Genomic DNA, 22,932 nt, shown 5'->3' on the forward strand with positions numbered 1-22,932 from the left:
GTTAGATTTTTTTCTTCATCTTGCAGTTCTAGCTGAGACGAACAGGCAGACAGTAGGCATGTCTAATGCTCTTGAGAGCTAGATAACGCTGCTGCTGTATAGAGCTTGGGTATTAAAGCGGATGTTGGGTGGAAATGATGTCCCAGTGGGAACCTTCTACACCTGTCTCCCAGTTAGGGAGAAAAGTATTGTATAGGGTATAAATAGAAGATTAGCTGATGCTTGTTGAGATAAAAATGGTGCTTTTGAGACGACTCGGATGTTTGGTACATGCAGTTACTTCAAGTCTCTTTGTTGTACCATTGTGTATTCTCTTTTAGAAGTCCCACAGCATGAGATTGCCTGGCTACGGAAGATTTAGCGTAATCACTTTTTACATCTAGCAACATTATGTACCTGTGGCTCTCACTTGCTTACTTCATTCTTTCTTGGTTACATTACCTTTGGTGCAACGTGCCCTTCTTAGAGTGTGATTGGAATATGTCATCAAATGATTTGGCTTCAATTTTTGCCAGTGAACACAGATTTTTATCTTAAAATGCTTTGCTGCTAAATCAGGCGGTGGCAAACTGTGTCCCCTTTTTGAACTCAGTATTTGTTATTTATTCAAATATTCTGCTGTGTTAACTATACACTTGAGGGGAAAGAAGGGATGACTGATGAAATGTGAGATAGGAAGGACAGAAGAGATACATCTGCTGCTGAACGGAGGTGTCCTGAAGCAGAGGGGACAGATCTTTTCGTTCATGTGTCACCAACACAGTTGAGCTGTGCCCTCTGGCACTGTCTTGTAGTTCAGCCCTTTCAGCTTTGTTTAAATCCTTGCAAATGAGCTGCTTTTTTTATTCCTGGTTCCTACTTGAAGAGGGGTAACTCAAATTCAGCAAACAAAATGAGGAAGGTTTAAGGAAATGTGGAAATGGGAGTAACTTTTGATTGCCACTTTGTTTTCTTGAGTAGACCTGACATTTTAGAACCAACTGGCATGCTCTTTCTGGGAAGCTTTCAAAGCCTTGAGAGCTATACAATTGATGATTGTTTTCTTTGCTGCTAAAGGCAATATGCACTGCCCATTGCTGCTCTGAAAAGTAGTACCAAGACCTGGGAAAATAATGAAAGGAAGCTATTTTAAATGTTTTGTCAAGCATCGATAGCGCAGAGACACAGGTACTTCAGACTGTTGGGCATATTCTACAATTAACAACGCTGCCGGTTTTTCCTGTGACTTGGATACTTCCTGGTCCCTGGGACGGCTGAGAAGGTGAGATGTGAGTGACAAACACAATTATTTTTAGCCTACGCAATACAAGGAATTACTTTTCTGCTACTTTGCATTGCACATTTTTGAGAAAAGCTTGTTTTGGCTTTATGTCCCACTTTGGTTTTTCCCTCATGTTTTCTGTCTGCATTATGCAGTGAAATTTGGCATATGGTGCCCAAGACTAAATTTAAAGGATGATGAAGACAGTGAGGTTTTGTTGGATGACCTTGACTCCTGTATGATCTACTGCAGGAAGTAAAACTGAATCTGATTTTCTTTGAGTGGCTTTGTAAGAGTTGTATCATGTAATAACCCAAAATAAGAAATCTTTCTGGAAAGGTAATGAGAAACTTACTCCACTAAGGAAAATTCTAATTATGGTGCTTGATGCTTTGGTATTGTGTTGATGCTTGTTTTAAAATATAGAGTGATGCCAATAAAAAAGCCCTCATGCATTTGTACTGTTTTTTGGACAGGAGTAAGGAAGGGACCCGCTCAAAATCCAGTTGTTCTTCTTTAGGGTGAGATGTGAGGTGTGGTGTTTATCATATTTTTAAATATATGTTACAAACTTTTGACTAAATAGAATGCAGTCTGCTTTCTTCAGGGTGGGTTTTTGTTTATGTAGTGCCTGGTACAGTGAGCTGCGATGAGTAGTTGAGGCTCCTATAAGTGTCATGATGCAAATACCCAGACTATATACATCTATATTCCCTAGTTTTTCTAAAATCTGAAGCCTGGTCTAATTGTTACAGGCCCAACAGAGGTGCTCATTCCACCTCTTCATTTGTGATGTTCCTTTGAAAGCCCGGCCATAATGATTAGACTGCTTAATCCTGAGCTAACTAGTCAAAATACAAACATCCAGTCTGAATCATTGAAGCATAACAATGCATATGTAAAAGAACAGCTGGATGTAATTTTGATTATTTTTTTTAATTCAAGAGGCACTTTGTCACAGAGAGCTAGAGTGTATTTCCCTCCTTGTTTCCACCCCTAAATTTTATCAAATGAGGATGAAGACAGAAATGTGACTTGATGTCTTTTAAAGATCCATCTGCTTCTGTGTTCTTCATTTGAAGATTTGTCCAAGGATCTGCTTATCAGACTGAGTTTGCAGGCCCTTGGGCATTCATCTTAGTTTATGACTCATGTGTCTGGTGACATTAAAGGTTGTACCAAGCTTTTTGGGCTTGAAAACAGGCGTCTCATTTATACCAGATGAGTGTAACAGTGCAAGAATGTTGATTGATTATAAATGAAATAATTTGTTGCAGGCTACTTAATCCCTGAAATGGGACAGTGCAATTTACCTGGGTGTTATGCTGGGACACGCATACTTCTTCCTGAGCTCTGCAGCTACATTGTCCACCAGTCGCATTGCTCTCACTGCAAGTATACAGAGAAGGATATTTTTTCTTTCCTTTTTAAAGTAAAAGTTCATAGTGGACATTCATGTTGCCTGTGTGAACCCAGTAAGGCACCTTAGTCGAAAAGTTTGGTTTTACTGGGTGAAAAAAAAAAAATTAAAAAGATGTGTTGCTGACTTCTTTTAACATGGCAATTAATAGTAAGTACAAGTGTGGAAATGAGCACTGTGGAGTTTGCTGCTCCAAAATGTAGTGCATGAGATAAGGAACTGTAGGAAGATGCAGTTCAGTGTCTTACATGGTTGCACTTGTTTTGCTTTCTGACCTTGAGCAACTGTGTGAGCACATTTCAGATGAAGTCTGACAGGGAGCAATAAGATATAGAGCAGGACATCTGAGGTAAGCAGAGATTTCTGAAGAATTCCTAAAAATAAGGATAAATACTTACTGTTTTTCTTTGTGAACATACTTTATAAATAGTGAGCAATTCTGAGTTATAAAATTAGAAGGTGGTAGAGCTGATAATTTGTAGTTGAGGCAAAGACGTTAGAAGCTTGAACACATGGTTGAGTGTTTATGGGTAAGGATGAGGGGGAAGGCCAATGAGGCAAATATCCTGCTGGGAGTCTGTTATAGACCACCCAACCAGGATGAAGGGGCGGATGAAGCGTTCTACAAGCGGCTGGCAGAAGTCTCACAATCGCTAGCCCTTGTTCTCATGGGGGACTTCAACTTCCCGGATGTCTGCTGGAAATACAACACGGCAGAGAGGAAGCAGTCTAGGAGGTTCCTGGAGTGTGTGGAAGACAACTTCCTGACACAGCTGGTAAGTGAGCCTACCAGGGGAGGTGCCTCGCTCGACCTGCTGTTTACTAACAGAGAAGGACTGGTGGGAGATGTGGTGGTCAGAGGCCGTCTTGGGCTTAGCGACCATGAAATGATAGCATTCTCGGTTCTTGGTGAAGTAAGGAGGGGGGCCAGCAAAACTGCAACCATGGACTTCCGGAGGGCGGACTTTGGCCTCTTCAGGATGCTGGTTGAGAGAGTCCCGTGGGAGACGGTCCTGAAGGGCAAAGGGGTCCAGGAAGGCTGGACGATCTTCAAGAAGGAAGTCTTAAAGGCGCAGGAGCAGGCTGTCCCTGTACGCCGTAAGAAGAACGGGCGGGGAAGACGACCGGCCTGGCTGAACAGGGAGCTTTTGCTGGGACTCAGGAAAAAAAGGAGAGTTTACCGCTTGTGGAAGAAGGGGCAGGCGACTCAAGAAGAGTACAGGGATCTCGTTAGGTCGTGCAGAGAGGAAATGAGAAAGGCAAAAGCCCAGCTAGAATGCAATCTGGCCGCTATCGTTAAAGACAACAAAAAAAGTTTTTACAAATATATTAATGACAAGAAGAGAGCCAAGGAGAATCTCCATCCTTTATTGGATGCAGGGGGGAACATTGTCACCGAGGATGAGGAAAAGGCTGAGGTACTTAATGCCTTCTTTGCCTCAGTCTTTAACAGGCAGACCAGTTATCCTCAGGGTATTCAGCCCCCCGAGCTGGAAGACAGGGACGGCGAGCAGGATGAACCCCCCCATAATCCAAGAGGAAGCAGTCAACGACCTGCTACGCCACCTGGACGCTCACAAGTCTATGGGGCTGGATGGGATCCACCCAAGAGTGCTGAGGGAGCTGACGGAGGTGCTCGCCAAGCCGCTCTCCATCATTTATCAGCAGTCCTGGTTAACAGGGGAGGTCCCGGATGACTGGAGGCTTGCCAGTGTGACGCCCATCTACAAGAAGGGCTGGAAGGAGGATCCGGGGAACTACAGGCCTGTCAGCCTGACCTCGGTGCCGGGGAAGATGATGGAGCGGTTCATCTTGAGGGCGCTCACAAGGCATGAGCGGGACAACCAGGGGATCCGGCCCAGCCAGCACGGGTTCATGAGAGGCAGGTCCTGCTTGACCAACCTGATCTCCTTCTATGACCAGGTGACCCGCCTAGGGGATGAGGGAAAGGCTGTGGATGTGGTCTACCTGGACTTCAGTAAGGCCTCTGACACTGTCTCCCACAGGTCTCCCACAGCATTCTCCTAGAGAAGCTGGTGGCTCACGGCTTAGACAGGTGTACTCTTTGCTGGGTCAAAAACTGGCTGGACGGCCGGGCCCAGAGAGTTGTGGTGAATGGAGTTCAATCCAGTTGGCGGCCGGTCACGAGCGGTGTTCCCCAGGGCTCAGTGTTGGGGCCTGTCTTGTTCAATATCTTTATCAGTGATCTGGATGAGGGGATTGAGTGCACCCTCAGTAAATTTGCAGACGACACCAAGTTGGGCGGGAGCGTTGATCTGCTCGAGGGTAGGAAGGCTCTGCAGAGGGACCTGGACAGGCTGGATCGATGGGCCCATGCCAACTGTATGAGATTCAACGAGGCCAAGTGCTGGGTCCTGCACTTCGGCCACACCAACCCCATGCAGCGCTACAGGCTGGGGGAAGAGTGGCTGGAAAGCTGCCTGTCGGAAAAGGACCTGGGGGTGCTGGTTGACGGCCGGCTGAACATGAGCCGGCAGTGTGCCCAGGTGGCCAAGAAGGGCAATGGCATCCTGGCCTGTATCAGAAATAGTGTGGCCAGCAGGAGTAGGGAAGTGATCGTGCCCCTGTACTCGGCGCTGGTGAGGCCGCACCTCGACTACTGTGTTCAGTTTTGGGCCCCTCACTACAAGAAGGACATCGAGGTGCTGGAGCATGTCCAGAGAAGGGCAACGAGGGTGGTGAGGGGTCTGGAGAACAAGTCTTATGAGGAGCGGCTGAGGGACCTGGGTCTGTTTAGCCTGGAGAAGAGGAGGCTGAGGGGAGACCTCATTGCTCTCTACAACTACCTGAAAGGAGGTTGTAGCGAGGTGGGTGTTGGTCTCTTCTCCCAAGTAACAAGCGATAGGACGAGAGGAAATGGCCTCAAGTTGCGCCAGGGGAGGTTTAGATTGGACGTGAGGAAAAATGTCTTTACTGAAAGAGTGGTTAAACATTGGAACAGGCTGCCCAGGGAAGTGGTTGAGTCCCCGTCCCTGGCGGTATTTGAAAGACGTGTAGATGAGGCACTTAGGGACATGGTTTAGTGGGCATGGTGGTGTTGGGTTGACGGTTGGACTCGATGATCTTAGAGGTCTTTTCCAACCTTAATGATTCTATGATTCTAAGCTCTGTTTTTTGTTTTTTGGTTTTTTTTTTTTAAAAGTAGTGCTATATTCTTTCTAGGTTAGATTCTTCTGTTAGTGCAACATCACCGTAAACTGTACTAGAATTGCCTGTCTGTGAGACCTGGGGCTTCCTTGGTTACACTAGGGTTATTAACACTATCCACTTGTCATTTAGATACCTGCAAAAAGCAGCAGCATGAGAACATATGAAACAGAAATGTTCTTTCCCTAGTGTGCTGGAAACCACAGTAGGTGATTGGAGTCAGCATTTAAAGAGCCAGAGCAAATAGTCAAGAACTTGGTACAATGCATACTTCTATTTTTTTTTTTCTGAAAAGTCAACATAACTTGGGAAAGGGCGAAAAAGGACGTGGTCTGCAGATAATATGCACAGTTACAGAAGCAGAGCCATTGCCTATCAGGAAATCTATCATAACAGGCATAAAGGTTATCTACTTTCACATAGGGCTAACATGTAGTAGGACAAGTAGTATGAGACATAGGAAAACTAGGGCAAGCTGAGGGCTGCCTGGAGGAGTGTTGGAGGCATAACAGAGTTGGTATACTCATTGAGCAATTTCTGTGGCAGCACGAAGGCCATCAATTAACAGGAAGGATAAACAGCGCAAGGACTCTTGTTTGGAGCTAACCTGATGAGTATCTCTTGAAAAGGGTCCGCCTTGCTAGTGAGAACAGCCTGTACCCAGCGCAAATGCACAGTGCTATGTGCAGGTGGTAGTAGAAAGTCCCTTCCTGGTGGAGCACTGAGCTTTGGCATCCTGTCCTACTGGCTTGTCTGCATGGATCTGCTTGCAGGTAATGAATCTGTAGGTGACTTCTTGAGTAGATGATGTGCTTTCAAAGTGAACTAAATTCATCTGAGACCCTTCTGAATTCAGCTCTCCAGCTAAACTCTGTTGGAAGTTTTAACTGATTCACCTTTAAAATTTATTTGAATTAAATTTTCCTGAATGTAAATATAACTCAAGATATGGTGGCTCTGTCTTAATCTAACCTTGTGTGCAGTAAACACTGGAATGTGTGGGGAGTGATACTGTCTTGCCTACATAAGCAGACAGTACCACGTCCTCAGCGGGAAGTAACTCTTCATTATTTCATGCTGTTGGGATTTTGAACGCAGAAGGGTCTCAGCACCCTTTGCATAGAGCTTGATTTCAACAAAATGTGGAAAAGCATCGTTCACTGTCCAGGGGTGGGGCAAGGAAATGAATTCAACTCAGAAGGCACAATCCTGTGGAAATATGAGGCAGCTGATAGTATTTTGTTGCATTTTCAGTGAGTATGTTGCTGCTTAATGCTCCTGTCAGTAAAGGCTATCCTAAGAACTTTCCTGCTAAAAGCCATATCTACTCTGGCTACGAAGAACAATATTGCAAACCTTGCTCCTTTGACTGATCTTGATCTGCAGAGACTAACTCTGGGTAGTTAGAGAGATGAAGCTGCTGGCATTCAATCCTTGGTCTCTTCACTTCTGATAACCAGAGACTCTTTTATAGCCTGCTCTTTCTTGAGCACCAACTTTTAGGAACTTTTAGCAGCTGCAGTTCCTATGGCATAAGGTACTGTGAAGTACAAGATAGCTTCAGTTGTTTAAAACTGGATTAACTTATTGCTTACTGGGATAACAGACTTCATATCCTGCTTCCCCACTTCTAAAATACGCAATTAGAAATAGTCCATGAAATGTAATAAAACAAAACCTTAAAGGGATACTGAGACCCGTTACGTTTCCATTGGCTTGTAGTAATTTTTGGGGAGTCAATTCTGTAATTTTTTTCAATGTGAAGAGAAGTTGTTCAGAATTGTATTTTAAAATGTTGAGGAGGAATACACATAAAACATTGTGGAGCAAGTTTAGTTTTTCAAGTTCATAAAACTGGCAATGGAAAGCATTCTGTATGGAAATGGGTAGTAGAGCACTTGTATTTAACTTGTCTTTTAAGCTTTTTTTTAACACAGGAAAAAACTCAGCTTCTCAGAAACAGCCTAGAACCCATCTTGATTCACACATGCTTTGACTCACTGGGTTTGCCTTCTTGTGCAGCAGCGCTGCTCGATTATCTCTGGCTGTGGAATAAAGCTGTCATACTCCTGAGCTGAGGAGGAGAATATAATGACAGAAGGTCTTGTGCAGGTTCCATCACTTCACCTGGATAGGTGTTTTAGGCTGCTTTTGAAGGCAGCTGGTTTTTAGGAAAATGTTGAAACTTGTGCACATCCTCTTTGGTGCTGTACTACTTAAGAAAGCTGCAGAGTGTTTTCTAATCCAGTAAAGACTTGCCATAGACAGGTAACTCATGGGAGGTGCTGGTTCAAATTGAATTCAGTGCCTTTGCTTTGATTTCTCATGGCAGTATTAAATAATGCCTAATCCCTGATTTTAAGAGATGCTGCAGGACAAGGTAGGCCCTAACATCTAGCCCAGTGAAGGGTGCTATGTTTGATAAAGGTGAGAGGTAGGTCTTGTTTGCTTCGGGGGAGGCTTGAACTAAATTTTGCTGTTACTGATCTAAATGTTAATGCTTTGGTCGTTCTAACGTGTGTTTCTCAAAAACCAAGCAAATGATGGGAAGAGATAGGGATTGCTGGTTTTCATACCCTTCAATATCAGGGCAGGAAAGAGAACGTATCAAGCCGAGAATCAAAGTCTTGAGGAAAAAGCTTTAGCATAGAGATACATTATTATATTTGGGTCTGGAAGCTGTTATTTGTGATTATCTTGATTGCTTTAGGTAGCAATAGGTTGGTGGTTTAAAAACTTTGTGGTTAGTCTTCAAAGTCCTCTGTGAATACATTTTGTCAAAGGTATACCTTACCATTGCTACGACAGCGAGGACTTCCCTGTGGAGTGAATCACTGTTCCTCCCTTGTCGAGCGTTGTGATCTTGAAGGTGGTATAACAGTCCTTAAAAGGCTTTTGATTTCACTTGAAGCTACCAAGTGTTCAGGAGATACTTGATAACTTTTTTATGGGCTTAGTGTCCTTCAGAAACTTAAGCTCAGGGTAACGATGGGCCTAGCTTGTTTGGCAGCTGGATGCCACCAATTTCCATGTTCCTTATACCTCTGAATATATCTAGCTTTTTGAACACAGAGCAGGAATACTTAACAACTTCCTCCATCTAGTCAAAACTGCATGTTTTCTACCTGATTGTGCATAGTTTGAATTTAGTGCAAATAAAATTTCATGCTCAGGGAGGACAAGCAGGGCAACTGGTAAGAAGTAGGCTAAGCATGCAGGGGACTCTTGGCTTGCCTGGACAAGCCAATCTCATCTCACTGCTGGTGGTGTTTGCAAGATACCTTGGGCCAGGACAGGTGCCCTGTCTCTCTTGGTTATCTCACATTCTGTCTCCTGATGTGAATTCTAAAGTGCAGATACTGGGAGGGTTTTTTCCATCCATGTAGTAGATACAGGACAGAAGAGGCCAATTTTGGCTTTTTGACAGGTGTGAATATCAGCGGTCCTATTGATCTCTCTCATGTATATTTGATCACTCGATACTTCAGAATACTGAGGTGGGCAGAGTAAAACAGATGTAATGGCTTCCTGAATAAATGTGTTAATGTGGATTACTCTATGTACTAGTGGTAGATTCAAGTCCATTTTTCACAATACAGCATTATAAAGTGCTGTGACTGTGAGAAGACTGTTCTTGCCATTTCTGCAGTTCCTCACCTTATCCACTGCAGAGCTTTTCCCTTTTGTAACAAATGAGGGAAGGGTCCTAAAAACAAATCTCCTTTCATTACTCAACTCCAGTTCATCCCCGCAGCATGTCTGTTCTGCGTGATGTGTGCAGTGGGAGACCTCCTGAAACTGTGGAAAGTAAGATCTTGTGGTGGAAAGTATATGGCAAGGTCAGTGAAAGGATTTGCAACTTGGACTACTAGTAATGGTGGATGTTTTCATGAAGTTACTTTACGAGAATCTCCTCTAGTACTGTAGGTTAAACACAAAAGAATGTGCAGTCCATTGAAAAGGTGGTAGGTGATAGAGGAAACGCTTTCTGACATAATTTAAGTGATTGACTTGCACACAGTGTCACAAAGTCATTGAGTCTCTTATGTTTTACAAATGCACTTTTGAAAATTGTTTACAAGTTCAGTAAAAGAGGTTAAATGTCCATGGGATCTTAGCTTTTTTGAGCCTTCCTTGGAAACATCTGGTGATGGCTGCTGTTGAATTGTTGGGTGATGTGTTGCCAAGATGATTGGTCTGACCAAGTTGTCTTTGTTCCCTCAGTCCCTTGGTTTCACCAGTTCTCCTTCTGTTTACTTGCTACAGGGTTATGTGCAAGTTCTTATTTTATTCTGGAAGCAAGGTGGAAGCCAGTGTGCTCCTGAAGCTATCCCTCTCTTACACAGTGGCAGTGTCAGTACTGCCCAAGTTCCCAGCTATAACCAGCTTTTCGTTTTTCCTCTCCTGAAAACTTGCTGGTCTAGCATCAACTCTGTAGTTGTGCCCAGATATCTGACAGTGAGGCCAGTAAGTGGATGCTTGAAAGAGCTGAAGAGAGAGGACTTGGGGGTGGTGGCAGATGGGATGGCTGTTGCACTCACCGCCCCTGCAGCAAGACAGGTCTGAATATTAAGCCTACCCCAGGGTAAGTGTCACAACCAGTGTCTTAAGAGTATGTTGCAATGAGAGTCAGCCTCCAGGCCCTGATTCATGAACAGTAGCAGCTTAAACTCGCAGTGAAACTGTTTTATCCCAGACAGAAAAGGGAGCAACTGAGTCAATAGCATTCCTAGATCTTTGCAGATACTGGGGAAGAAGGGCTGAGCTTCACAGGGGTTAGGCTGCCCCTGCCCTGTGTTGGTCCAGCTGGACCTGGCCCTTGGGAAACTCTGAGCTTGGAGGCCTGTGAGGTGGTAGTGTAGCCTTTTGAAATGTGGTTAACATGTGCCACTTTATATTCATGGTGCTCACCTGACGTACAAAATAATTTCTCTCTGCTCCTTTCTTTCTTTTGGAGATCCCTATTACTTTTTAGTGTGACTAAGTGGTGAATCTAACCATAGTGTTGTGTCTCTGCTTTTAAAATTTGTCATAAAAAAATGCGCTTTGCTATACAAATAGTTACTAAAACTTATTCTTCTTTTCTGTACTTGTTCTTTTGGAGCAATTTAGGCTAGAAGTGAATGTGAAGATTTCCTAATCTTTTCATTTCAGTGCTGTGACACCCTTTAGCCTAAGGAAATCGCTTCTTGAAAAATGGGACAGTGTTCGAAAAGCGCTAGTGCTGACTAAGAAAAAAAACTCAAGCAAGAAGTCTGATAACCTGTTTTATCAAACTCAAACACTAGCTCTTCTAGTAGCTTATAATGGATTTGTACTTTGACATAGTTGGCTTTCCCTTTCAGGTGTATGATCGATTTCTTGTATGTAGCAAAGGTCAACTGGTAAAATTATTTTGCAGCTACCGGAAGAATGTGCTGCTGCTTTTTAATATGAAGATATGTATCTGGGGAAGCATGAATTGTTTTTATATATAAAACTATGAAGAATGAGTGTTGAAACATTCTTATACACGTGTGGCTATCATCTGAAATTTGGTAGGGTATTTATTATCTTAAGCTTATCTCAGACCTGATACTCACATGTGGTGGTTTTAAATTACAGTGGTAACTAATAAATGCTGATATTTGCTCATGACAAACTTACCAAACCAGGGGGTAGGGAACCTGTCAGGAATTTGGGGAGAAGGGCTTACTGTATATATGCATAAGGTAAGGACTGTAAGTCCCTATTTAAATTCACTGCTGGAGTTAAGCCAATTTCCTCTCCCATTCCCCCACTCCCAGAGGAGGAGCTGCCCAGTCTCCCTCTGAATTCAATGGGGAATGCTTAACCTTTTAAAAGCTCCGTCATCTGGGAGCTCATTATTAAGACTTGTACTTCTGAAAGATTTAATTCTGCTTGGCAAATAATCATCTGCAGGCAGCTAATTCCATTTGCCAGTTCCACTCCTGCTTTGCTCCCTGCTCAGTCTTCACCTGTCGTTTCCCTTTCTTGTGTCCTAATTTGGATGCTTCCTCTAAGGTCTTAGGGAGTCAGAAGTTTTCATTTGGATTGAAATTGAAGCCCCTAATGACTTCTAGCATCAGACATCTTCGTGTCAAGTAATAATAGTCCTGAAAAAAAGGAAAAATAAACATTGGAGGCAACACTCACCTGTTCCCTAAATAAATAAATATTTTTGGGGGGAGGGTGAAGAGAAATTATTTTTGTTGTGCAAGTCCTTTGAAATCTGTCTGCATGAAACATCTGCTGCATCATATGTAAGAAGAGAAGTCCAAGAGTAATAAAGCATTTCATTAATGTTTAATAAGTGATTAGCAACCCAGCAAATGTCTTATGCCCATGGGAGATTGGAACTTATTTGATTAATAGATTAATTGCAACCTGTTCCGGTTGTGATTGCAGGTGTGAGTTTCTATGGATGTTGCAGACTCCCTGAGGACTGATGTTATAGGCATACTTATACTTACTTTCCTCTTCCTAGTTGAAAAGTTAAAAATCAAAACATGAGGAAAAATCCATCTGCTGTTTCTATGAAAGGAAGAGTTTTTCAACAGAGATCTCTGTGCTACCTCTGAAAAAGAATGGCTATTATGTCTGAAAGCATAGGGCTGCCTTTTAGCAAACACTTTTCCTTCCAGTTCTTCTTCTTCTTCCTGCACTCTATTTCAGTGTTACAATGGTCTTGAACCATGTCTCTGAGTTTCAGACCTAGTTCTGTTTTTCTAACTTTTATTTTGGGTACACTGTAATTCCTACTGCATCTGGACTTGCCACTGGCAGAACACGGTAGATGCTGTAGAACTGAGCTGCTCATCAGGTCGCAGTATATGAAACAACGACTTGAAAATGATTAAGTGCATTTCAGGTTGTGGTCCAGAAGTGACATGACGCTGGAAATCAATTTGTGTTCCAAGTTTAGTCTCGAGCTTCCTGAGCTGGCAGGAATTTAGAGATGGTATTGAGTCTCCGAGAGGCTCTCAAACTCCACTTCCATTCAAAGAGGCAGCGATGAGCTAACGAAGAATTTGGCTTCCACCCTTCAATTAACTGCTGAGATGCAGGGAGGAAATGAAAGAAGAGTCAGAATTTTTCTTCTGTTCTTCCAAGAGATTGAGGCTTGTTGTATGTTCTCTTAAGAACACAAATAAGCCATTTCTCTCTCCAGTTGTAGGAAACTATGTGTAATAGCTGTATGAAGCTCAAGTTTTCTGCTTAGGGACTGTGTCCTGCATTGGCAAGAGCAGGCTGGAGATGACATAATATGGCACTTGCCATTGCTGACTGCCTAGGGGAAGAGTTAGGAAGTTCAAAGCACGTGGTCCCTCCGCGAGAAGGGATGTAATGTCTGAGTTTATTAGGGGCAGTAATACAATAAAAAGAATTAACAGGATGGAAACAGGGTGTGTGTTGGTATCTCAGATTTTCATCCAGCTCGCTCATTACTGCATGGTTGGGGTTCAAATCTGTCTAGTTCTTAAGGGGTTAATGAAGTCTAGCCCACATTTTTGGTGGCTGTGTGACATTTTGCTTCACTCATTATTCTAGAGCTTTAGTTTCAAGCACGTTTTTTCCTCTTGCTGCCCCGTCTGCTCTTTAATTTCAGTCGAGCTGTAATTAATCATGGGTTTGCAGGTTGGGAGTGTGCTGGTGGCCCCACCTACGCCTGCCCGAACCCTGCGCCTTCAGTTTGCCCTGGCCTGGCCCCAGTTCCAGCCTAGCATGCTCTGCCCACTGGCCTCTTCAAGCAGGTCCTGCCTGCTGCCGTGTTCGCAGCTGATGCTTTTTGCCCTGGTCTGTACCCGTGCCAGGGCTGAAGGTCGCTGTGCTCAGTAATAAATTCTGGCTAGAACGCAGCTGACGCACGCGTTTTGCACCTCTGACTCTTTCTGGGTGTTCGCAGGCCAGTGTTTCAGAAACATTTTGCGGTGCAACCCTGCTGTGTGTCTCCATCGTTTGTTGCTTCAGGATCTTAGTTATCAGATTTTTACATGAGGACAAATAGTGGAAAGTTTGGCAGTGTTGTGGAACTTAGTAGCGAAATGAAGCTGGTTTTGGAGCCTTTGCTTTTAGTTTTGTAGTAAAACAGAGCATGATGCAACTGCACTTCACTGGGTTGCACAGAAATGCGTGCACAAGCATTCTATAGCTCGGACCCCCCGTCAGCTTCTTCCAGTTATCCCACTTGCGTGGCACAGTGCACGTGAACTCATTATTCTCATGTTGTATAGGCACTTAGCATTTGGGTTTTCCCTTGTATGAGGGTTGGGATTCCTGTCAATGGCAGGCAGGAAGAGGTGCAAGGAAAGGGGAGTGTGGGGGGGTATTTAAAGCAGCAAGTTTGTATTTATGCTGTAAAATGCTGATGGCTATCACTGATTTCTATTTTTTTCTTAGGGAAGCCCTGAAAATTAACAGTATACTAATTGGCATTGTATCTGTGTCTCTAGGATTTTTTGGATGATAGAAGTCAAAGTGCTTTTACAAATGCTAACCCTCAAAGCTGATTCTGTGCACATGCATGTGTTACACATTGGTAGAGGTCGGAGCAGGACACGGTATCTGGACTTTCTGACCTGTGCGTTAGGCCTGCTGGGCTGCAAGTATTTAACAATCATCGATGGACCAGCACTAACTGGGTGGTGGTTGTTGTGGCATTATAGCTCTTGGTATGTCGTAGATACAGACAATATTCGTTTGTTGATATCGTCCTGTATTTCTGGATTAAAGGTCGTGATTGTATGAGTTTGGGACTGACAGGTGTGCTAAAAATGGAGACCTTCCCAACTTAGATCTGCTGGTGTTGGAAATATGCCATGACTGGCAGGAGAGGGAGACTGGGGCTTTGTCTTAATCCGTGCCTCAAATGTAAATGAGGAAAACTGTGATCCCTGTTGACATTTGTCTCTGCTTGAAATTGCTTGCCTACAAAATGGACTTTTTATGGGTGGCTAGCTATTGATGACTGTCAGGGGCAGATTCCCAGCCCAGGCCTCTGTAGTTAAGCCCCTTTTGCACTTCTTTTTCCTCCAAGCACTGATTTATTTCAGTAATAGCTTGGGGCAAATACAGAAGAATGTAGGAATTAGCCTTTATTCTGTAAAACGACTCAATTATCATATATCTGTGAAAGACAGTTCTGTAAGCCATAGAATAATTTCTGTAATATTTTTGCTGACAGCAAGACAGTGTTAAAAGTAGCCTTGTGATTGATGGTGTTTGAAATCCACCTTTGGAAGAATGGGTCAGGCAGCTTCAGGAATTTCTAGAGAAGATGTGGTACAGCTTTTATTTTGCAGTCTGTTCCTCTAAGCTTAGGATAAACCAGACATACTAAGATTGGAGCTTTAGTAATGATATTAGTGGAAAATACGCTGATCTTGGTGATGCCACTACCCCTTGGTAACCTGTCAGGTGCTATTTCTGTACCACAGGCAGCTTATGGTGAGTATAATGGCTTCCTCTGTGGTCTGGAGTGTTCTGTCTCGGTACGTTTTACAAAGCTGAGCCTAGGAGGTACAGCTCAAATGTTGCGCAAGCAGCTGTCTCTGCAAGGCATCGAGCTTAGCTGGCTAGGATCACATTGAAAGACCTCTGTCAGCATGTGCCTGCTGCCCTGTGCTTGGGAGTCCAGCCTTTCACTTGTGGTGGGAGATGGTCAGGGTAAAGAGTCTTCTTCCTGCTATATGAAAATGCTTTAAATCTCTCAAGGTCTCAGTCTCAGCTTGTCTCCTGGGCAGGCTCAGCAGTGTAGCGGGTGAAGGCGAGTGGAGGTGACTAGTCATTCAGGCTGTTCAAGTGGAAGGAAGCGGGGCGGGGGAGAAAACGGGCCTTGCTGCTTCATCACTGCCTTCATGCCTCCCACTGGAAACTAGTTTCTTCCCCAGCTTGGCCTGTGGCTCCTTGCTCTAGCTCTTCACTGTGGAGAAAACTTTTACTGAAGAATAAGAAATGTGGTAGACTGGAGAAAATTATGATGGAAGCAGGAGAAAGGAGGTAACTGTAAACATGACATGTGCAAGAGGAGGAGAATTGTGTATACTGAGAAATTTGGATCTACCTGTGCTGCTTCCATCCATCTATAATGCCAGAGTTCATGTGACAATTGCCCTCCATTTTCCATGGAAATGGTTTTTCTGTGGTTTTCCCAACCTGATGGAAGAATGTGAGATACCGAGCTTCAGCATTTGAAGGTAGTACCCTGAGAAGAATAAAAATTAGTTCAAAAAGTGCAAAAATGAGAATTGTTTTAAGCAAGACTGTTGCTGAAGTTGCTTGTTGAAATAGATTAGTAGCTTATCCCTGCCTTTCCATCAAAAAGATATCCTCTCTTAAAAGGACAAGACATATGCAATCTTATCCGTTCACAAGAACCATGTCTTGTCCTTGGTGTGACACAAGGCAAAAATACAGATTTCTAATTTCTCCCATTTCATCTGCTTTGAACATAATCCTCAAAGAACCTTGTTGAGACTTTAAACAGGCATTTCGGAAGGAAAAAAAAAAAAAGAGCAAAACCCAGCATACCCTTTAGCTAAGGAAGCTCTGAGGATTTCTCTTTTGAACTGGATCCAGGTGGTATTTCTACACTTTATTGGGTATATATTGATAATGTCATGCTGACATGAGCTGTACAAGGCCTTCTGCCTTCATTTGCTCTGGTCCAGTTCAGGAAGTTGGAAGTCCATAAGGCATCATCTCTAATGATCCAGTCATTTTATCCCCTGTTGTAAAAAAGGGAGGGGGAAAAGAAGGGGGTGGGGGAGAGAAAAATAAAAGGCAAAGATCCAGGTTAGGGGTGATGAATGCAAACTGGCATAGCTCTAGAAATATCTGGATGGGGAGGGAAGGGAGTGTGTGTGTGTGGGGAGGGGCAATGGTTATCCTAATCTGTAATACCAGATTACAGTGAGGCAGATTATTAGTGAGGCAGAAATGATCTTGCTTTGGTGGTTTTATATCAACTGCAGCATTAGCACAGTTATGAGGAATTGGGGATGTAACTTTGGAGAGAAGGCATGAGTATTCATGCATGAGCTTTATTGGCTATGTTTTGAAGTTATAAATCGGATGTTGTCATGGCAATCTTTAACAAAATCTTTAACCTTGATGAGCAACCGGATTTCTTCAATGTAATGAACAGATACAGGCAGTCTGGGCTAGGAAAGTTGTCTTCAGAAGTGATGAACAGGGTTTTGTCACATTGGGTTTGCTTCAATAGTTACTGAAGGGCTCAAATGCACTGGTTGTAAAGCAGTCTTCTGGAGCTGTGTGTCAGCAGCTCCTTGCCTTCTGGATAAAGAAATATATTTTAGATAAGGAAATCAAACTGCATCAGAAATTTGCTAAGTAATCTGTTCATAGTCCCGTTGGTTTGCAGCTTCTCAAAGGAACGTGTGCTGCAGGAGCTCTGTGTTTTGGTGAGAACAGAAGTCTGCTGGGTCCTCTCTTGTGGCGAGGCTGGCGCTGAAGGGTATTGCTTTCTTCAGTGCTTACCAGGCCTGATACTCTCAGTAAGAAAACTAAACCCTTCTCTTCATGTGAATGGGTGGGAGAACGGGAAACAAGAATAACTTACTCTGAGTCTTTCACTTTACATCCATGTCTCTTAGAAGAGAAAAATGATGAGTTAAGGATAAGCACGAGCTTTATGTTTTCATCCACCCTGTATTTTGACCATGCACTGTCAGCCTTTCTCATCAGCATGTTTTGAAATAGTTTGTTTGCATTATATTTAGACGTGCACTTTCTCTCTTATACTTGGTGTAGGACATCTGTCATGTTCACTTCACTAAGGTTCCCTGCTTATAATCTGATCCCCACCCCCCCCATGCATTTGTGCACTGTTAATTAATAGCCTACATTATAACGTGAAAAGGCTGTTATTTATTTAAGATGTATACAGGGAAATACATGGTAAAGTGAGACTACTTGAAGTATTCATCTGGGAAAAAATGAATTCTTTAAAGCATCAGTCTGTTACATGAACATCAGTAGCTGTTCCCCTGCCACATCCAATTTGAGCTTTGCAACTGTTCAAGTATTTCCAGTTTTAACTCCACCAGGGAGTGGTGATTAGAAGTCAGCTTGGGTTTAAGATGGCTGAGGTACCTATTTGACTAAGATGACAGTTTAAATTTGTTTCCTTCTGTCTAGTCACAGGATGCGAGATATAGGTTACTGTGTAACCGGTTTATGAGTTATCCCTGATATTAGCACCTCTTGAAGCACTGTTTGTGCAGCTGCAGCAGATGGTCAGGATGAGAGCCGAAGGTGATGGGTCAGAGCGGAAGGCATCAAAGTGGGCACAGACTGTGCTTGTGCTAGGATGAGATACCAGAGTATAAATATAACTTCAGCCTAGCATTAGAATAACTTTGGCTGATTCTGCATGCTGCCCCCTTCCCCTTCTCTCCCCGCCCGCCCCCCCCCCCCCCCCCCCCCCCCCCGTATCCAATCAGCATATACATACTATCTAAAGAATGTGAAGCAGTAAACTGACTTACAGTATATATGTGTATTTTAAAGAGCTAATAGAGATATTGCCAAAATAATATCTGCACATTCATGCTTAGTGCATTCATGTTTCTTCCAGTAGTTCCATGGGATAAAAGGTATTATTCAAATTTCACAGCCAGTGGGAGAAAGGGAGGAAGAAATTAGTTGCCTTACGTTGTGCTATGAATTGCTGGTGGAATTTGGTTGAGGTACTGGAACTTGCAGTGTTAGGTTCAGTCCTGTAGTAACATTGTTAAGCGCTGTAAAAGCCAACTGGAAAAATTAATCCCTTGTCATAATTGGTGTTTCAGTGACCAGTGGGATCTAGAGCCATCCTTACTTCAGCTCGCCAGTTGAAATCTGCCCCAGGTTGTAAGGTCCAGGGAGACACCACTGAGCCAGCAGTGGTGTGCGGTTTGGACAAGACGAGCAGATGAGGTCTTCTGTTGGTCTGAAGTCTGAACTGTGCTGTGCATCACAGGAACCCCAGCCATGACTCCCAAAATTGACTTATTTTTGATAGCATTTAGTAAAGAATGAATAAGTGGAGAATATTTGAGCTCCTGTTCCTACCAGGAGAATGCTTTTCTCTGAGGTGTGTTGATGAGGTTATGTGATGAAGCCTGTATTCCTCTTTCACAAATTCACTCCATGGGATTTCAGGAGATACATGTAAGTCTCAAAGGTCTCTCCCTGCTTTCTCTTACTTTCTCTCTTCATCCTTCAGGACAGAATAGGCCTGTCGTGGTGTGCAGCTAACGGACTTAGGCTTTAATCTGTTCAGAAGCCAGGCAGGCTCAGGGAAGGACTTGCTTTCTTCTTAACTACTAGCTGGATAATTGCCAACTGATAATTGTGTGAGATGTCGCTCGTGTTTGTAAAGAGCTGGCTAATACTGAAGTATTTTTTCAGTCAGCGGGTGGCACGGATGATAGGATTAATGATACTGCATCCTATCCAACACCTCTTTTTTTAAGGCTACATGGCTTAGAGGAATTAAAAGCAGAGTTCGTAGCCATGTTCACATTAGAAGCTCTGAGTGGTTCTTGTGGAGTTCCTTAAGCTTTAATCATAGTGATAGGCACCATATGTGACCCTCTGATACATAGAATATGAAATCCTTAGTTTGACAGCAGCACCACACAAAGTAGGTGTTAGCTTTGTGCATTTAAGTATGAAAATGTGTGGTGGCTAAAGAATTTTCTTCCCAAATATTCCTGAAGTTGGCCAGAGTTAATGGTGCTAGTAGGACCAGTGTGTTACTCTAGTGTATTGGTCCTAGCTAGTTAGGATGCATGATTAGCAACCCCATGATTCAAGTAAAAATTTGAATACTTTCTATTTTTGAAGCTGCAGATCGTATAGTAATTGAGGAAGGAAAAACAGTGATGTGTAAATGTGACCATAGGAAAAAGGAGTATTGTAGCAACAGCTGTGGAATGAAGTATAACAAACATAGCTGTGCTAATTTTACTTGCTTGTTTTTATTCATACCTGCAATTCAACATTTCACTCATTTTTATCTGTTAGGCTATAAGATCCCTCATTTGTTTAGGGCTCCGTTACAATGAATATTGCAGTAAAGTCCACAGTTTGTCCTGCATGTAATGAACTGATTTTATTTTAACAGCTTTTTCAGGTTGATATAAAATGGGAAGATAACACTGTTACTCTGTCTGCCTAAACCTGATTAAACCTTGGTTGAACAAAAGTGGGAACTGACTTGCCTACTCAATTTCAGGTGCTTTTTGTTGATATTACAAAGAGAATGGTATGGGAAATGATCTTCCATGACAAACTTCTTCTGCAGCATGGAGAAGGGGAGGCATGTAGGTGTAAATATTATATTTGCTTTTACATTGTTTACATTATATTTACAGTATTCAAGGATAGGCTTCCAACCATTCTGGCTGATATATTGTATTATTGTAAGATCAGAAAATAAAAATGGAAAGTTAATGTCGTCTTGCCTTTTACCACTGAAACTTTGGTAATGTAAGTAGGTAATTCTTGGATTTTGTGATGGATTTGTGGACCTTTATTTTCGAGGGAAAATGTACTCAAAGATGTCGATATTCTGAGTGATAAAGTAAATGGAAGAAAGACTGATAAACGTGTGAAAGCTGTTACCTCTTTCCAACTTTAGTTGTTCTTTTGGTTCCTTAGGTTTTTCAGCTCCTGTATCTATATATTAAGGTCTTCATTACAGTACTCTAACTTTGTGAGTAAAGAGTTTTTCTAATTGTTTGCTTTTCTCTTGTTTCAGAACCGAGAGCTCCAGATTATGAGAAAGTTGGATCATTGTAACATTGTCCGATTGCGTTATTTCTTCTACTCCAGTGGAGACAAGGTAAGAATGAAAAACAGGGCAATGCTTCCTGGTAACCATCTGGGGTATAGCTGAACTGTTTGAATTCCTAGAGACAGGAGTGTGAAGATAGTAGACGTGATAACATTGAGAAAATGCTACAGTGCTGCCCAACAGATCATGTTGGAGCAGATCTTTTTCAGTATGGAAGCGTGTGGTCCATGAGGAGTAGTGTTATTAGTATAGCACAACAATAGCGTAACAGATTTGGATACACACCGCCTCTCTTTTAATTTAGTGGAGCACAGCCAGGCTTCATTTGCACATTCTAGCATTACCTTTCCATATGTGCCGAAGTTTTCTAGGATTCAGCGTTAAGCACTCTAGATTTAAAGCACTTACGTGACTCTTCCCAGGCCCAGTCTCTGATGCTTCTGTCCTCCTTCCTTGTGTGTCTGTACCATATATAGGCTGAGTTTCAAAGCCCAGAGGAAAGAATAATGTATGAACACGTGATTGTAGTATTTGTCAGAATGCTTATGCTCCAGAAGAAGGAGCAAATAGCTGGATTTAATAAATCTCAAGAAGTAGACACTGCCATTTATGTTTTCTTTTGGTCTAGGCGTAAAAGTTCCTTGGGTTTTTTAAAAAGGGGTTACAAGTTTTTGTTTTAATGTGAAGTTATAACAGCTTCCTTGTTTATGTATGTATCAGCATTTTAGGAATCATAGGAGAATTCGGGATGAAATGGACCTCAAGATGGCATCTGGTCCAACCTCATCATTAAAGCAGGGTCATCCATGAAGTTGAGGGGAGGGGGGGAATCTTTCTGGCCCATATGGGAGTTAATGTAAGCTGTGAGGTGGAGAAATGGGCTGGATAACCTTCTGAACTTCCTCTGATCTTTTTATATATAGTTATAAATATTTACGTAAATTATATAATAATTTATATAAATGTTACAATTTTTCATTTTCTAAAGCAGATTACATCTTTAGTTGTCTTCAGATGGTGGTACACATGTGTCCACAATGCTGTAAAGGATTGTATACAAGAGCTGATAGCTACTAGAAGGCTGTTAATTGCTGTTGCCACAAAGTGGGTCAACAGAATGGGAGAGGCAACCCAACCACTTCAGGGTCTTTGGAGCTAGAGAAGGAGCTGATACCTCCAGGATAAGCTGTTGGTGACAGGTCACTGCAGCCTTGTGCAGTGCACAGAGGGATAATTGGAGGAGCCCTGTTATCTCTCTGAGAGGTGCTTGGGGGGGGACCTGGCCCTGTGCCTATGGAAAGCTTGCAAAACCACTTTGCAGGAATCAAGGAGAAATGTGGTTTAATATTTTTTTTTTTTTATTAGCCCACCCTTCCTTCCCCTTGCCTGGTGATAGCAAGCATTTCCAGTGTTATATGGCCGTTGCTGTTTTGTTGGTAGTGCAGTGTAGTTTTTTAAAATATATTGTGCTCACTTAGTATATAACCAGACATTCCTCGAGTAGCATGAGTACAAGAAGGGAAATACTGTGAAGGAGGGCTTGATTTTGGGGCATTTTGTTTGCTTTTTTAACCAGCTTGTAACTTGGCTAGAGTGAAGTAAAATTTCATGAGACAAGCAGAAGACAACTGCCTTATCTAATGGCTTTCAGAAACTTCCTGCAAACAGTGAAAGTGTTAAAACTTCTCAGAACGCTGTTCCAGGAGCCTTTGTATAACAGTAACTTGAGTAGAACTCTTTTGGAAATCTTTAACTTGATGTTGAGCTTGGGACTGGATTTTCCACTTTGCTGTTTCAACTCCACGTGGCTGATTCTTGGCAATGCTAGTTTTGTTTTTAAAAATGCGGTCTCTATCCATGGCCAGCAAATCTTAATGCTTCAGTGAGAAGTTTTCTTTCACATTCCTTTCTGCTCTTCTTTCTTCATGCCTCTGCTCTGTGCCTTTGAGATTTCCACTGCTACCCTGTTGTAAAATAGGACAAATGTGAACCAGTCCCTAGGGCAAAGGTGCACCCAGCAGAACATCAGCAGCGGTAACGTTGCAATTCAGGTTGCAAGGTCTCTTTGCAGTTCAGTAGAAAATGATACATAATTGGCTTGCAAGTATTTCCATGTAGGTGGCAGCATGTGAAGATAGCTGTGTATGGGTTTGTTGGCTGCTGTTTGTGAAAAGCTCTGGAGAGCAGCAAGTTGGTGTTCTGAAGCTCATCTGGAAAGGCAGAATAACGCTTCTTATGTTTTTGTCAGTTTGTGAAGCAATAACATCTTTTCCTTCATAT

The 22,932-nt window shown here is 42.8% G+C and overlaps 1 protein-coding gene across 2 annotated transcripts in view; it reads left to right on the forward strand.

Annotated features, from left to right (window-relative positions):
* GSK3B (glycogen synthase kinase 3 beta) overlaps positions 1 to 22,932 on the forward strand; it is a 157,605-nt gene that overhangs the window by 72,467 nt on the left and 62,206 nt on the right. For both annotated transcript variants that reach the window (XM_076348543.1, XM_076348552.1), the window contains exon 3: positions 20,617 to 20,700. In XM_076348543.1, the coding sequence (XP_076204658.1) occupies positions 20,617 to 20,700 (84 nt within the window). The remainder of the gene's footprint in view (positions 1 to 20,616; positions 20,701 to 22,932) is intronic.

This window comes from Aptenodytes patagonicus, chromosome 1, assembly GCF_965638725.1.
Source record: "Aptenodytes patagonicus chromosome 1, bAptPat1.pri.cur, whole genome shotgun sequence".
NCBI classification, from domain to species: domain Eukaryota; kingdom Metazoa; phylum Chordata; class Aves; order Sphenisciformes; family Spheniscidae; genus Aptenodytes; species Aptenodytes patagonicus.